A 15,949-nucleotide genomic window follows, 5' to 3' on the forward strand; every position below is an offset into this window, starting at 1 on the left:
GTGGCGGTGGTGGTAGAAGAAGGAGATGTTGGAGGAGGAAAATGATGAGGATAGTGGCGGGGTAGGATAGAGGAGGAGGGATGGTAATAGAGAGAAAGAGAGGGGGAAAACATCCCCCCAGAGGTCGGGCTATCATAATATAAATTAGCTCATATGGCTCTCCCCTTGTGATAGCTTGGATCTGGTTCATAGCCTCGAGTGCTTCGGGATTCACTATTCATACACGCGACAATTAGATAGGCATTACTTGGATGTACATGCGCGGGCGCAGTGCAGCGAGAGTTCGGAGTTGGCTGAGCGCTGGAGCCAGAAGGCCTGGCTTGAGTCAACCCCTAAGCCAGTGTAAACACGTTTTAATAGAGATTCGCTTGAGCGGTTATAATAGCCTTGCGGATGCACCGTCTCCATCTCCCTTCGTCCCTCGTGCTCACTCATTCGCTCGCACACACTCGCACACACGCGCCCAATCTCTCACTCTCTCACTCACTCACTGTCGGTCGCCTTTTGACCTCGGTAACAGTAGTAGCGGCAGCAGCTCTTCCTTCTCGCGCTCCAACAACCCTTTGCTCCCTCCGCGAATAAGCGCGCGCGCACCTCTCCATAAGCGTCTTTTCTTCTTGGGAACGACGTCGAAAGTAATGAGCGAGCACGAGCCAACACCATTTAGTTAACTGCTTATTCTCGAAATCAAACCGCTGAGGTTTGGACTCGTTTAACCTTTTGCAAACCATTTTATAAAGGGAAATTGTGGCGAGCGATTTTAGTGACGAAAATGATGCACGATGATGCACGATGATGAAGGTGCGCCTAAGATCTATAGACATATGAACTGTGCCCCTTGTTAATGACTCGCATTGAAAATTTTAACAATGAATACAGCATTATCATTTTAATATATCACATTAATCTTAGTATTTTCAACATCTTTCGTTATTTCTCGCGGAAGCTATGATATTCATATGTCAAATTGATATTCTTAAAATTATTAAAATAACATTATTAAAAGGATTGTTCGAGTGTAAAGTCTAAAGTTTATTTCATACTTTTCAATCATTTTCTGCTTCATTGTTATCTGCTTCATTATTATATATGAACAATGTATATTTAGTTATCAAGTTATTAAGTAAGTATTGGATAGTTCCTATAATATTATGTATAACTTTGCACAAAATACACGTGGCAATTGATTAAATAATTTAAATAAATCATAAAATATTTACAAAATTTTACTACAGACAGTATAGTTGATCGAGAATTTCCGTTGTGATTATAAAAACAATATAGATAATGCATTATTTTTATTTCTGTAAACATTAACTGTAGTTATATTAATAATATAAAAATAAATATAAATATGCTTCAACGTGTAATGATTTCCAATATTGACAATCATTACTGCGAGTTAGTTAAATTTAGGATTATTATTTAGAAACATTAAAATTACGTATAAATAATTTATGAATTTTGATAAATCAACATCATATAATAGAGCAAATTTAATGACAAAATTATAATTCTCAAGAAAATATATTTATAATTATTATCTCTTCTTAGAATCGAAAATTATAATTTTAATGCTAAGTAATTAAATGCAAATTATATCTTGTTTTATTTATTTTTTTTTTATTTTTTTTTTTTATTTTTTTTTATTTTTTGTTTTTCGTATTATATATATTTCGAATTATATATATTTTTTGAATTATAAAATTAGATAACAAATTGGTAATCTCGTGTACATTAAAAGTTTGCAAAATATTAATTTCTACTCCTAATCATATTGATTTATTCTATTTACATTAAAAAATCGAAATTAGGAATGAAAAATATGAATGATGATGAAAAATTTAATTTTTGTGCAATATTTTAATTATAAAATTTTTAACTCCTATATCTAAATAATTTTAATGAAGTTCAATAATATTCATACCTAACTTGTACTGAATTAATTGAAATAGTTAAAAATCCAAAATTCAATTTATAAATTCATCTTTCCGAAAACTTGATCAAAATTTAGTAAAATATTAACTCGATAATCATGGAGTTAAAAAGAAAATTATAAATGTAATGATTTTCATGGAATATTATGGAAGTAAGATATTTTTAATGTAGTTAGATTCATTTACTTTCGTGTCATTCTTGTACAAAAAAATTTACAAAATGACTATCATTTTCGTTTCAGTTGTTACATTGATGAGATTATAATTATTTATATCTAATTTTAAAACTTTAATAATCGTTTGAAAATTTCCATTTAAACACTTTAATTTTACGTTAAATATTTGCACTTTTTATAATGTCAGATTTATTTAACTGAATTGAAAATTCAATACGAGCAAATTCCAAATTATTATAAAGTAGATATCTAATAAATTTATTTACAGTGTTTTATTTGTAAATCAAAGGCTATATAATTAGATTGGAATAATTAATTTATTAATACAAATTTATGTAAGTATTACTCTCAATTATTACTTAAAACTTGGGCGATCGTTTATTATATAAAAATTTATTGGCAAACAATAATTTATAATTTATTCTATGTAGATGTAATTCACGTTAACTTGCTAATTTATTGTACAAATAATCTTTTCCTTTCAATCTGCCCATAATAATTTTTCACAATTTATTGGTTATAATATTTTTGTAATTTAAAATTAATAATTGAGATGAAAAAAATATAATTGAAATAACAATCTATCGTTATTTCTGTGCATTTGTTCTGAAAGATTCAATCTTTACGAATGCAAATATTTACATACGATATTTACATAAAAAAAAAATTTTAAATAGTTAAAAAAAAAACAAAATTTGTTTATTCTATAATAATATTAATTATATCGCATTCATGATTAAATATTTTGAAGTATTTTACTCACATTAACCTCGCAAAACAAAGATCATTATATCATGACCCTAATTGATATAGAAATAGTTGAAAAAAAAAAAAAAAAAAAAAAAAAAAAAAAAAAAAAACGTTTGAAATTATTATGATGATGTCTATAGATTTATAAGTAAGCCGAATGGCTGAATTTATGATTGATGTATTTTTGTCTTATATCGTAAGTGCAAAAAGTACATTTATTTAGTTTGACGAGTAATATTGAAATTGAATTAACTTTAATAGAATTTCTTAATTAATTAGGTGATCCATGAAAATAATTCATATGTTTATGATCAACAAGCATACAGCTTGGGAGTAATTATTAAAAGCAATCGACTAATATTCCGAATAAAAGGAGAATTATAATTAACATAAAATAGCTATTAGATTAATACGAATAGACTTTAAAAGTAATCACGACAGACTACGGGTAGGAAATAAGTTATAAGAACAGTTTCAAATTCACGGTGGATTAAAACAAAGTACGCTTAATCTGCTCTCTTATTCAATTTAATTTTTGCAGTAGGAAGAAAAATTTATAAGTAAAAATAAAAGAATTCCTTTTGATGAATATATTATAGATATTAAAAACTTGTATAATATTAAATGCAAGTGATTAAAATAATGTAATAAAAATTGCAAATTTTCTATTACAAATGTAAAATGAGTATTTTCGAGGGAAATGGAAGAAAGTGCGTAATTCTTGATAGGTAAATATTTTATTACAGCAACACCGTTGTGATAGTTTATAGTTAAAGCCATTTATAAATTTAGAGATATAATAAAATATGTAAATATATAATACGATGAATAATAATAATAAATAAACAATTAAATTAAAAAGAAATTACTTTTGAAAAGTACATTATTAGGTAGCGTTATGTTTTAATAGTCCCATTATAATAATTTTAGGGATTATACGAACAATAACCTTATCACTAGTTCTTAATAAATAATTAATTAATAGTGACTATCGTGAGAACTATGTAAATCAAATTATTTAACTGTCAATCGTATAATTGTATATACGTATATAAATACTATAAAATTATAAGATATTGATTTAAAAAAAAAAAAAAAATAAATAAAATAAAATAAAATAAAATAATAACAATAATAATAATAATAATAATAATAATAATAATAATAACAATAACAATAACAATAACAATAACAATAATAACAACAATAATAATAACAATAATAAAATAAAATAAATAAATATAAAAAAATATAAAAAATATAAAATTTATTATCAATAAATTTGATAAATGAACTCTTAAATACTATATATACAATTTAAGTTACATATAATATTCAATTTTAATCTTAATAATTTTAAGAGAAAATTTTAATCTATTAAGACAAGAAAGAGATTTTATATTAGATTAAAAAAGAATACGAAAGTACAATTCAAATATAATATTTCATGCTTACATTATGATAACTGCATTTCTTATAAATACTATTTATATTTCATAATTTAGTTTTCAAGATAAAATGCTTTTTGTATGAAATATATAATAAATTTTTCAACCGAATATCTTTTAATTAAAATGTAAGTCTAATTTTTTCAGTGATTTTCTAAAATTTTTTTTTTTTTTTTTTTTTTTTTTTTTTTTTTTTTTTTTTACAATATTAGCATAAGCTTATTTATATTTATATTTTTGGGATGAAAATAATATATATATATTTTTGAATTTTTGAACCAAAGCATAAATAGATTTCAAAATTTTTAACTATGAAAATGTTATTCTTTAACAATACTATCAAGACTATTGATCTTAGTTTAAATAAAAAATATATACCGAAATAATTATCGTGATAATCAATCAACATATAGAAAATGTTCTTTATGCCAAATAAATCTGAGGCTTGTAACCAAGAACAAATCATTATCTTATTCAAAAGCTTTTTAAAATGTTCACTTTTACAAAGATCGAGAGATCTTTCGAGAGGGATCGAAAGAAGAAATAATATGCTTGTTTGAGTTACATTATAATCTGGTGCGAGCAACTCAGCTTTTGAAAATCTTAAAAGGGTGAATAATGAAAATTGACTTTAAGATTAATTAAAATTGGCTGCCATTGTTTTTACAATTAAGTGCAAATTCAACCATCATGACAAAAGTTTACTTGAATTTTGACATTTTTTTTTATTTTTATTACAAAAAGTGACTTCTTTCAAAGCCGTCTCTATTTATAATTATACGATTTTCTTTTTTAAAAAATATATGATACATAAAATAAGAGATTAAATTAATAAAGGCGATATTTTATGTGTTAATTTTTATCTTATTCTTCTTCCTTTAATCGAATAAACTTCCTTAATTGATGTAAATAATTTGAGGCTGCCAAAAAAAAAAAAAAAAAAAAAAAAAAAAAAAAAAAAAAATATATATATATATTTATATATATCGGTTAAAGTTTCGATGCGTTTCAATTGATCGATAACAAATGATTAATTTATTATTATAAAACAATTTCTTTATCTTGAGTGTATTATTAATTGTTGATTGAATATCGTAATGTTTTCGAGGTAATATCTTTTCATTAAAAGTTAATATTTATTTATCGTGTAATAATTTACAGATAATAATCCATGTTTATAAATAATAAAGGATGCAAGATTTTTTTACCTTACAATTTTTGATAATATTATAAATTTTCTTCAAAAAAATTTATCGCAATGCTTTCAATGCTTAGTTTTTTAGTATTTTAATTCTAATATTAATATTATAGGCAAATGCGTAATTCAACTTCCGTATTGTATTATTCGACAATAATCCACGTAGATAACTCTTTTTTAATGTTTTTCTTTACCTCTGAATATATATATATATATATATATATATATAACGTTTTACTATATAATTTAATCACACAATTCAACATTTCACAATACGTAATATAAATTATAATATTAGAGTAGTGCATATAACAAACAAGACAGCATAATAATTGTGAATATTTAGGATAAATTCAATATTCGGATTATCATTGCATTGTTATAATGTACATCGAGTTTTAAAGAAACAATACAAAAGCAGAAATTAGGAAAGGTAGTAAATAAAATTAATTGCTCACCGACTGATCGGCCGCTTTCAGTTCTACTGGGTTCAATTGCTTCAAATGATTTGGAATATTTTTATCTCCTTTCGCATCTACTGCTTTGGCTTTTAATATAGAATTATTTTTACTCTGGAACGTTGTCGATGTCGATTTGCAAGTATTTTCAACTATTTCGTCACATTTGACCATGATATTCTGTAACCTTGTATTTTCTAATTCTTGAATGACTATTTGTTTGACTGCGTAAGGCAAGGGTTTTCGTGCCTTACAATCCGGAAAAGCACCAATATTCCAAATGTTCCTGCAAATTTAACGATATTCTACTACATTCTTTATCATAGCTCATTTGCCGTATAAAATGCCTTTTTAAAATCATAAAGAATTTACTTACGGATCTAAATAATAATCGTATCCGCCTTCGGCTTTCTTTTCCTGCGTATACGTCAGTCCAAAATCGATCATCAAATTTACCAATCTACCGAGCTCGTGCTTTTCCTTTTCAGAATATAGCTGAGCGTTCACGGAACGCAACCGAGGAGACAATAAGTCTGGTAAATATGGCAACACTTCCGATACAAGCGTTAATTTATCGATTTTAGAGGTCTTCTTCATTATTGAGAGGATCGCTTCGTTCCTCTCGATTTTTTGATTCACCTAAAAAAAAAAAAAAAAAAAAAAAAAAAAAAAAAAAAAGAATGTATTAGATGAAAGGAAGGTATTTGAAAAACTGTTGGGAACATGGATACATGGATACATGTATTCATGTTTCTTAGCCTTTTAAAATAATTGTTATAATCAAGGGAAATGAATAATTACAAAATATCCGACAGACTTGGTAAATTACAAAGACAAAGATGATATTACGAGTAATAAAGATATTGTTTTACGCGTGCGCAGGTGTTTACTCAGACCAGATACAAATGTCAGCGAAATGACGATTTATATGGCGCTTGTATCTCACCCTGAACAATCATATAAAAGATTAGTAATCTCTGATAAATTTAAGATTTGCCAGATGATGCCTTTAGGAAAGAGTTAAATTGCTTACCGGCAAGCTATGCTTAAAACATATTTATAAAACATTTTTAACGGATAATACAATTATGTTCGTTACTCTTGTGCAATATATTTTTTTTAATGCTAAATAACGATTGAATGAAAATTCTTAGAACAATTATATGTTAAGTTTGGCATTATTATATTAATATTATAATACTAACGATTAAATCATCATGAAATTTTTTTTATACGATTAATTTAGCTTCGAACCGTACAATTATGAGTTTTTGGAAAGTTGAAATTACTTTGTTCGATGACTCGCGCAATTCCTTAAAAAATTAGTTGTTTTTTTTTTTTTTGTTCTGTTTTTATGTTAAAGATATACAATATACTTTACATTGAATTTGAAATGTATTATTAGTTTATTATAAAGGTTTAAGAGATTATATAACATGGATTTGGCAGAGAAGTGTTTAGTCATCCAAGTATAGCGGCATCTAATCACGATATAATCCGTCGCGTTATTTGCTTAAGAGCTGCATAAAGTTTTCTCTTCTAACCAAATTCGCAGTCGACAATTTCATATTGCACGTTGAAATGCATTTTCATTTCGTAATGATGCATTCAAAATGAATGCAGTGAAAGAATTTGTTGAGAGAAAAAAAGCAGATAAACAATTTAAAGACATTTGAATTTCAGTGAAAAGAATTCTTAACTTCCTCGACAATGCTGAAAATTAATCGGACATTAGATTTTTCCCAATTTTTGCATTATAATAGTGAATAATATCAATGATGAAATGAGAAATATGATAGCTTGTTGAAAATTCTCCAAGTTATTATGACAAGTAGGTCAAAAATAAAAGTAAAAGTAGCAAAGTCTGCAATGTTCGACCAACCTGGATAAGAAATTACTAGCATATGGAATTTCTTAAAAAAAAAAAAAAAAAAAAAAAAAAAAAAAAAAAACAAAAAATTTACTATAAACTCTTGGCAAATATGCGATAATATGTATTGCGTAGTAGATGTAACTGCACCATATTAAATATTCATGTACATAAATTGAAGTACATAAGTAAAGACATTTAATTTATAGTTCGTACTTATAAAACTTCCCTTTTTACAACTTAATCCTGACACTTTAACGAGGTTAATCGTTCAATCGTTCAATCGTTCAATCGTTCAATCGTTTAAGCACGCAACAAACACTATCAATAATAACAAAAAGAAACCATAATAAACATATGACGTTAAATTTAGTTTGCAAAGTAAAATAATAATTAATTACTCAAAAGGCTTTTGAATTTCGACTATAAAACAGTCGTGTGGATGCGTGCATAAACATTTCAAGAATTCCGCTGTGGCAAACTGTTTTATTATAACTTCTCTATTCAAGTTTTGACCAACTTTATCGTAAAATTTATAGCGACTACATGTTCCGAGTCTCTGTGCTCTTGGGTATTTCATTATTTTCCACCTTAACAAATGTTGCCTAATCGAGGGATTTATTATACAGTATGATAAACTTGGGTATAAGCTTTAATAAATTCTCTTGCAACAAATAATAATTATAGTCCCTCGCTTCCGGAAATATTATCGCTTACCGTAAACGTTTCATGCACCTATTATCAATCATAACATTCTGCTAAGTTTATAAATGAGCAATCGCGCGGAAATATCGGAATAACGTTCGGAAGCGCGATTAAGCAAAGAAATTAATTAGACAAAACAATATAAATATACGGTGGAAGTTGGATCAAGCAAATCAAGCAAAGGAAAAACTGCCGCGAGTCCATTGAGATCGGGTATGGGCGTATTCCATCAAGTAAAGCCATCAGATTTTTGTTTTGTTTTGTTTTTTTTGTTTTTTTTTTTGCTTTTTTGTTTAATCCCCCACCCCCTTCCCACGACGGGGCTAGAGAAAGGAACAAGGGAGGCGCCAGGATGGGGTTAGCGAGGGGATGAGCGAGGGATCAGGGAGGGACGGGAGTACGCAGGAAGGGACGACCATTGACCCGGGGGAGGACTCCTCGAGTTTGAATAATTTAGGTAGTCATTAGGGCGACAAAAACAGGCTGACGAATAGCCGGTCGGGGCTACTGCGCTGACCTTAGCGCAGCGCACGCAGATTTCGCTCCTCGCGCCTTCAACGGCATAATCGTAGCGCGCATCGGCGGCGCGCGCACTTAGACTCGACCGGGGCACTCGCTCGGCTGCGCTTCGTTTTATTTCGAATATTCTCTCATTTCTTAAAAGGCTCTCCCCTGATAATTAGCACAATGCGCACCAGCATTAATTATTAGCCTTTCTAATTAGCCAGGGATAAATCAAAAAGCCAGAGGCGAGGCCGGACACCTCGTTGCTAACAAAGCGAGAACTGTTGAGAGTGGGAGGGAGGCGGAGAGAGTGGGGGAGAGAGAGAGAGAGAGAGAGAGAGAGAGAGAGAGAGACGAGACGAGACGAGACAGACAGACAGGCAGACAGACAGATAGATAGAGTGAGCGGGTAGAGAGAAAGGAGACAAACGGACAAAAGTCCATTATCATTATTACTAGGAGCAACAGAGATAAATATCTCTGCGGGCAACGACTCGCAAAACTGCGCCCGTTTCTTACGGATATGAATTATCGTATGAATTATCTCGAGGCGTAGAATTTGTTCCGTCGCAGCGGCCAGTCAAACGAAATGATCGCGAACTTACCTCGAAGGGGATGGTGGGGAACGTTATTTTCGAACTGTGAAAACCGGCAAGGTGCAGGTGCCAGGCAACGAAAGCCGAACTCGTGTAAGGCGTGAGCATCCAACTTTGTCGATTGGCTATGAATGTGTTGACTTCGTCATAGAATTGAAACCACTCCAGTGACTTATAAATGACGACGATATTGTTTTTGCAGTTAAGGGGGTAATTGTGAAATATTCCTTGGACGAGACGATCTGGTTCACCTGGGACGAAGAATTATTCTCCGTTTTAATCAATCTCATTCAAATCAATGTATTATTCGTTAATCGTTATTCGTTATATAATCGCGTGGGATTTTACTTTGTTGGAGGATCTTTAGGATCTTCCGAGTCCTTTCGGAGCCACTGAGAGCGCCTTTCCTATCAATGGGTATTTGAAATATTTCTTTCCACGCGTCAAAAAGTCCCTTCCTCGTATCTTTCAAACCAAATGCAATATTTTGCAATATATTGGGCGCTCCACCACTGTACTGCAATATTCCAAGACAAGCTCTAATGTCGCAACCTGATTTTTCCGCCAATTGCATTAAAATTCGCAAATCTATATTTAATCCTTCTTTATACGCTATTTCGTATAATCGAGCAGCTAAAGTGGATGAAGTAACTTCTGGCACATTTATAACTAAGGCTATGTTCCTAAGAGACCTACAACAAATATATTTCATTTAATACATCGATGTGTAATAAAGCTATTTGCTTATATAAATCAAATAATGTAAATACCGAAATATAAATTTTCGCACTATGTATAATAAAGTACAACTGAATGTGTTATTTATTATCTATTAAGTTACAAATGAAATTCTATCATTCGCAGTGCAATATTACATTCAATCTACATTCACTTATCGCCATTGTTATAAATATAATTCATTCGCTTTCTTCAAAAATTTACAAATTTTAATTCTCAGTGTAATATGTCTTCTCTTTTGTTTGTAAGCGATGTATTAAACGTACAGAGAGGTGATAATGCAATTTTTAAAATATAAATTTTCCCAAATACTGAATTTTGATTCAAAGCAATGTAAATGCCTTCATATAATTATATTTACATTCATATTTCTCTTCTACGTATATCTTAAAATTTATTTTTAGCGAATTTTATCTCTTTCCTCACTCCTAACAAAAAACTCAAATTTTTTTATATCTAAGTAGGAACGATATCGATTGAAAATTTAGTACAAAATTTAATATTTTAATAATATGTCAATTATTCACAGCCATGCACTTTCATTCAATAATCACGACTATACAATATAATTACAAAATAAAAAAAACAATGGCTATTGTTATTAACAATGCGTTAGTAAATTCGAGCTTTGAATACGTAGCTTTGAAATGATAAGCCTTGTATTGTATATTATTATTAATTTAATATTTCTATTAATTTGAGACACGATCATATTAAGAAAAATGACAAACTTTATAACTTATCGAAAGAGATAACAAAAATTATTTATATTCAATATAGTAAAAAATATATATAGAATATAGTTAAAAAAGCGTACTAAAAATATACTATTAAATCTGCTTCTGAAGGTCTTGAAAACGATGCATATTATATATACATTGACATTTTATGAAAATATTTTTTACAAAATATGACTATAGACGTATTATATCTCATCGCTGCATTCTATTCTTTCTTTTTTTCTCCTTCTCGTTATCTATTATTTTTTGAATATTTAAATTATATAATAATTAAATAAATATATATGTATATTATGTACATGCATTAATTAAGAAATCATTTATCAATTTCTAGTTAAAAATTGTATGGTCATATCCTTCGTCAGTACTACAAATTTGATTTCTATTGAATTATCATTAATGAAATTGTAAAATAAAATTATAGAAAAAATATACGTAGAGTTGGGCTTTCGATTTTATATTAATATTTTCATTTAGCAATATTGAAGCGAGTATTGAAAGTATTTAAACAAATCCAATTAAAGGTAAATTTTTCAAAAATATTATTATAAATAATTATATTTCATATATTCATAAGCAATTATCAATATTAAATGTAAAAAATAAAAAATACCGAGATATTAACAATTCACAAAGTAATTAGGAAAATATGGATATTGTAGCGAATAAGGAGTTCATTAACAAATTTATTAAATATAATATAAATCCTATAGATATTTTTAATATGAAAAATCTAAAAATTAATAATAAAATACTCAAATGACTAGAAGTAACTTATTTAGGTATTTAAATGTAAGAATCCCTCTCGTTGTAATTGGCGAAAGTCAGTTCCTATTTAGATTTGATAATTTAACACGAATCCTGAATAATATTTATAGAAGGCTGTGGATGTTTTAAAATAAGTTTACGTACTTCGTTTGGATTTAGAAAAAGTATTTAGTTTGCCGTGTCATGAAGCTATCGTAAATAGGAAAATCAAAAGGCATCAAATTTGAATTAATAATTAATAAATGACTTTTAAATATTTCATCATGCGTATTCATTAATTTTATCATGTATATATCATAATACATTTAAAAATTGCTATATATTGATAAATGTAAAGAAAGTACCTTAACGATGGTGTGTAAAGATCATTACATATGCAAATCACCGGTCTACGACATCCGTTATTTTCTTTTTGACTCGTAGCTTGTGGTTGTCTTCCTTTAGGAGACAATTTGCCATAAATAAATTTTAAGAGTAGTTCTATAGAAGCTGTCGGAGCACCATCAATTTCATCTAAAATAAGACAATTAGGCCGCTTTTCCTTGTCTATCAATGCTTTCATTTGTGTCGATGACAATAACGCTACCCTATTAATACAAATGTGCGGTAAAAAATTAACAAATTTAAAAGATATTTATTGCAATTAGTTACCTGAAAGCTTCGGGTCCTCTATCGTCGCTAGCATTTATTTCTACAATATTGTATCCTGCATGTCTTGCGGCTACATGGGCAAGTGTAGTCTTACCTAATCCTGGAGGGCCGGTAAGTAACGCTATCTTTTGGGTTGGAAAGCCATTACTGTCATGATCAGGAACATCTTCTACTTTCTTTTTAAATTTATTTTTAAATTTTGATTGCATTTGTGGCTTTCTAGAACGTACAGTGGGATCTCTGTCGAATACAATTTTGTCCCAGAGTTTCAACCAATAAAGTAAAGATCGGTTTACATTCTCATCTGATAATAGATCAATGTATCGTTTGGGTCGATACTTATCGACCCATAAATCAGTACTCACATTTTCATTATTAACGTGTTCGAGAGGTGCAAGATTCTTTTTTTCAAGATTCCTTAATGACTGCAAGCGAGAGAGAGAGAGAGAGAGAGAGAGAGATAGAGATAATATACAATATTTAATCGGTGATTATAAATTAACGATATTTACAATTTCTTCGGCTTCGTCTTTTAATTGCTGAATGGGTTTAGATAAAAGATTCGACGTAGTCCGATAATTTTGTGGCTTGTACGAGCTCCTCTCCGACACTTTGATATAAAAGCGTTCTCCATCTTCGCTGCGTGTAACAGCCACAAAGTCCGTCAAAGGGACTTTTCTACTTATGGAATTTGTCTGGCTTTGAAGATAAAGTAAAGAAACACAATTTAGTTGATAACACTTTGAACTAAAAAAATTGTAATAAGAATACCTTACGTTTTTACGGAAACAGATGCTTTACGATCATCTTTCAAGCCATTATTGTAAATGATTTTTCTTTTATCAAGTATCAGTTTCATAAGTTCTTCCGGCTGATCCCAGCAAGGTCTTTTCTTCTCTTGCGCTTGAAATTTATTTAAAAAAAATTATAAAATTACAATACGCAAGGCGTATTTATCTTTTTTTTAACAATTACTATTATCTTACGTACCAAATTCTTCAAAATTCATATTATCACATGATTCTATCGCCAAGTTTTGTGAAATCTGATCTATCGGTCTCTTTCTAGTTGTTTCGACGGGCAAACTTAATTGACTTTGCTTATTTTCTATTGTGAATAATGCTTGCAATTCTTTATTGTGATTTTCGATCGAAGATTCAACTGCAGTTTCCTCAGCGTTGACATTCCGTTGACTTATGCCATTTGGTTTTTCTTGTTGTTTTTGAGCAAAGTCATTGTTCGTGCATGTTCTTTGCGTTTCATCGGCTTATTTTAAACGCATAATTCATCAAAATTATAAAATGTTAACAATGTCTTAACAATTACAAACAATGTATTTAAAAGAAAAGAAATAAATAAATAAATGATTTGATTGAAAATACAAATCTATGAATTTGTTAGCGTTTGAAGTAGAGAACATTACCTTCTAATTCTCGTAAAACTTCATATTCATCCTCATGCAATAAATCGAATTCATCATCAATATCAGGGAACTCGCTATTCATTATTAGGCCTAAATAAAAAATTATGCCTACACTAAGGTGCAAATAAACAATATTCTAACCTAAAGTTTGTTTTTACGCGGCATTGCGGAATGGCTCATCCGCACTAGTAAAATACCTAGTGAAAAAAAAATATGGCGGATTATTTGATTTTGCGCGCTCGAATTTCAAACTGTCACGTGTTTAAGCTTTTGATGTATGACTCACGATGCAGTTACGAGCAGCTTTCTAGCTGCTATTATTATAATAAATACGACGAAGATGCTCGAGGTGATTCAATGGCTCTCATAAAGGTACCTTAATCCCTAATAATAAATTTAATGGACAATTGCCTCGATCGTCCAAATAACGACACTACAATAGACATTGTAAAGTTTGACGGGATGATGATGGTAGGCAGGGGGTGGGGCAGGGTGGGGGGGGTGAGAGGAGGAGAGAGAGAGAGAGAGAGAGAGAGAGAGTGAGAGAGAGTGAGTGAGGAGGAGAGAGAAGGGACTTGAAACTCGCAAGTAAGAGTTCGTATAATCAGATTTAGAGTTGGTAGGGGGCAATAAACGATCGAGTTGCATTTACTCTTGAAAATCCTTGGGTAGTCCTAAGTTGGTCCTTACAGTTCAACGTTCAACGTGCAAATCCTGCGTTCCAGGAAGGGCCAGCACGTATTTTAAGTAGCGTATGCCCATTTACCTGATGACGGTACTAGCCCCGGAGACCTTTTGCCTATTTAACTAGCGTCTGTTTCTCTATTTCTCAAATTTCCAATTACCAAATAAGATGCCAAAAAAGAATATTCTCTTATCATTGTTTGTCGAATGAAACTCTATTCTCCCGTGGTTCCAAATCTTCAAATTTATCAGTCCTTTAACATTCAAGAAAATTCATCGAAATAGCATCGACGTATTGTAGACAAACACCGCGGTAAAAAAAAATTATTCTTTCGCCATTCAGAAAAGTCGTCTTCTCTCGACTTTTGCAAAGAACAGATCATAACAGACTTTATTATATAATTCTTACTCGCCGTGACTCGTGTGCTTTCTTAAACGAGTTCTTTCTAATGAATAAAACATCCTTTAAATGTTCATATAATCCATTCTAATCTAACGGTCTACGAGAAATTTCATAAAACATAGTCTATACATAAGTAAGATATTGTTTTAAAATCAAGTGACTATAACTGCCAGATAAATAATTAAAATAATTAAAATACATAAAAAAATAATAATAATCACTGAAACTTATAATATCAAGCTAATATTTATCAAAATAACTATAAAGATGTAATAAAATAAATACAGATATTTTTGTTATCGAATAATAATTATATTCAATATTCGTAATAAAAAAAAAAAAAAAAAAATTTTTTTAATTTATGCATTATCATGTTAAATTTCATTGATTGACCATGTAAATTCAATTCCTAATATCTTTCATTTATATATATATATATATATATATATATATATATATACATAGAGTAATTATAAAAATTTATTATTCATTATCATTAATTTGATTTGCGTATTATGTATATTTTTATAATTATATTTATAATTACGTTATCGTTGAACCAATAAAAGTGTAAACTTTTATAAACAAAACGAAAGTTAAATCTATTATAATAAATGTTTCTTAACAAGTTTTATGTTGTAACGAATGGGAGTATGTAAATGAAATAATTTCAACATTATTTCAAACAAAATATATATTTGTATAACTAAAAATATCAAGCAATTGTGTTTTTAATCTTGTGAAATATGTTTCAATGAGGAATTTACGATCAATAAAATTGCATGGAAATAACAACGTAATATATCTTTATTATGATCGCCCAAATACCTAAATTATTTCTTTTATTACATTCTAACATTAATAAACAAAGCCTTCTTTCCTTAGATATTAATTATATAA

The 15,949-nt window shown here is 29.1% G+C and overlaps 1 protein-coding gene across 1 annotated transcript in view; it reads right to left on the reverse strand.

Annotated features, from left to right (window-relative positions):
• The window catches only part of cutlet (chromosome transmission fidelity protein 18 homolog), a 19,776-nt gene extending 5,642 nt beyond the window's left edge, over window positions 1-14,134 (reverse strand). Inside the window, exons 1-10 of the mRNA XM_011498895.1 lie at window positions 13,963-14,134; window positions 13,530-13,805; window positions 13,316-13,442; window positions 13,052-13,238; window positions 12,540-12,964; window positions 12,233-12,475; window positions 9,991-10,334; window positions 9,652-9,893; window positions 6,344-6,606; window positions 5,968-6,253 (exon numbers count right to left, since the gene is read on the reverse strand). Coding sequence (XP_011497197.1) covers window positions 5,968-6,253; window positions 6,344-6,606; window positions 9,652-9,893; window positions 9,991-10,334; window positions 12,233-12,475; window positions 12,540-12,964; window positions 13,052-13,238; window positions 13,316-13,442; window positions 13,530-13,805; window positions 13,963-14,044 — 2,475 coding nt within the window. The 5' untranslated portion in view covers window positions 14,045-14,134. The remainder of the gene's footprint in view (window positions 1-5,967; window positions 6,254-6,343; window positions 6,607-9,651; window positions 9,894-9,990; window positions 10,335-12,232; window positions 12,476-12,539; window positions 12,965-13,051; window positions 13,239-13,315; window positions 13,443-13,529; window positions 13,806-13,962) is intronic.
• Window positions 14,135-15,949: the final 1,815 nt, after the last annotated feature.

Source organism: Ceratosolen solmsi, unplaced genomic scaffold (genome assembly GCF_000503995.2).
Source record: "Ceratosolen solmsi marchali unplaced genomic scaffold, CerSol_1.0 scaffold30, whole genome shotgun sequence".
NCBI lineage: Eukaryota > Metazoa > Arthropoda > Insecta > Hymenoptera > Agaonidae > Ceratosolen > Ceratosolen solmsi.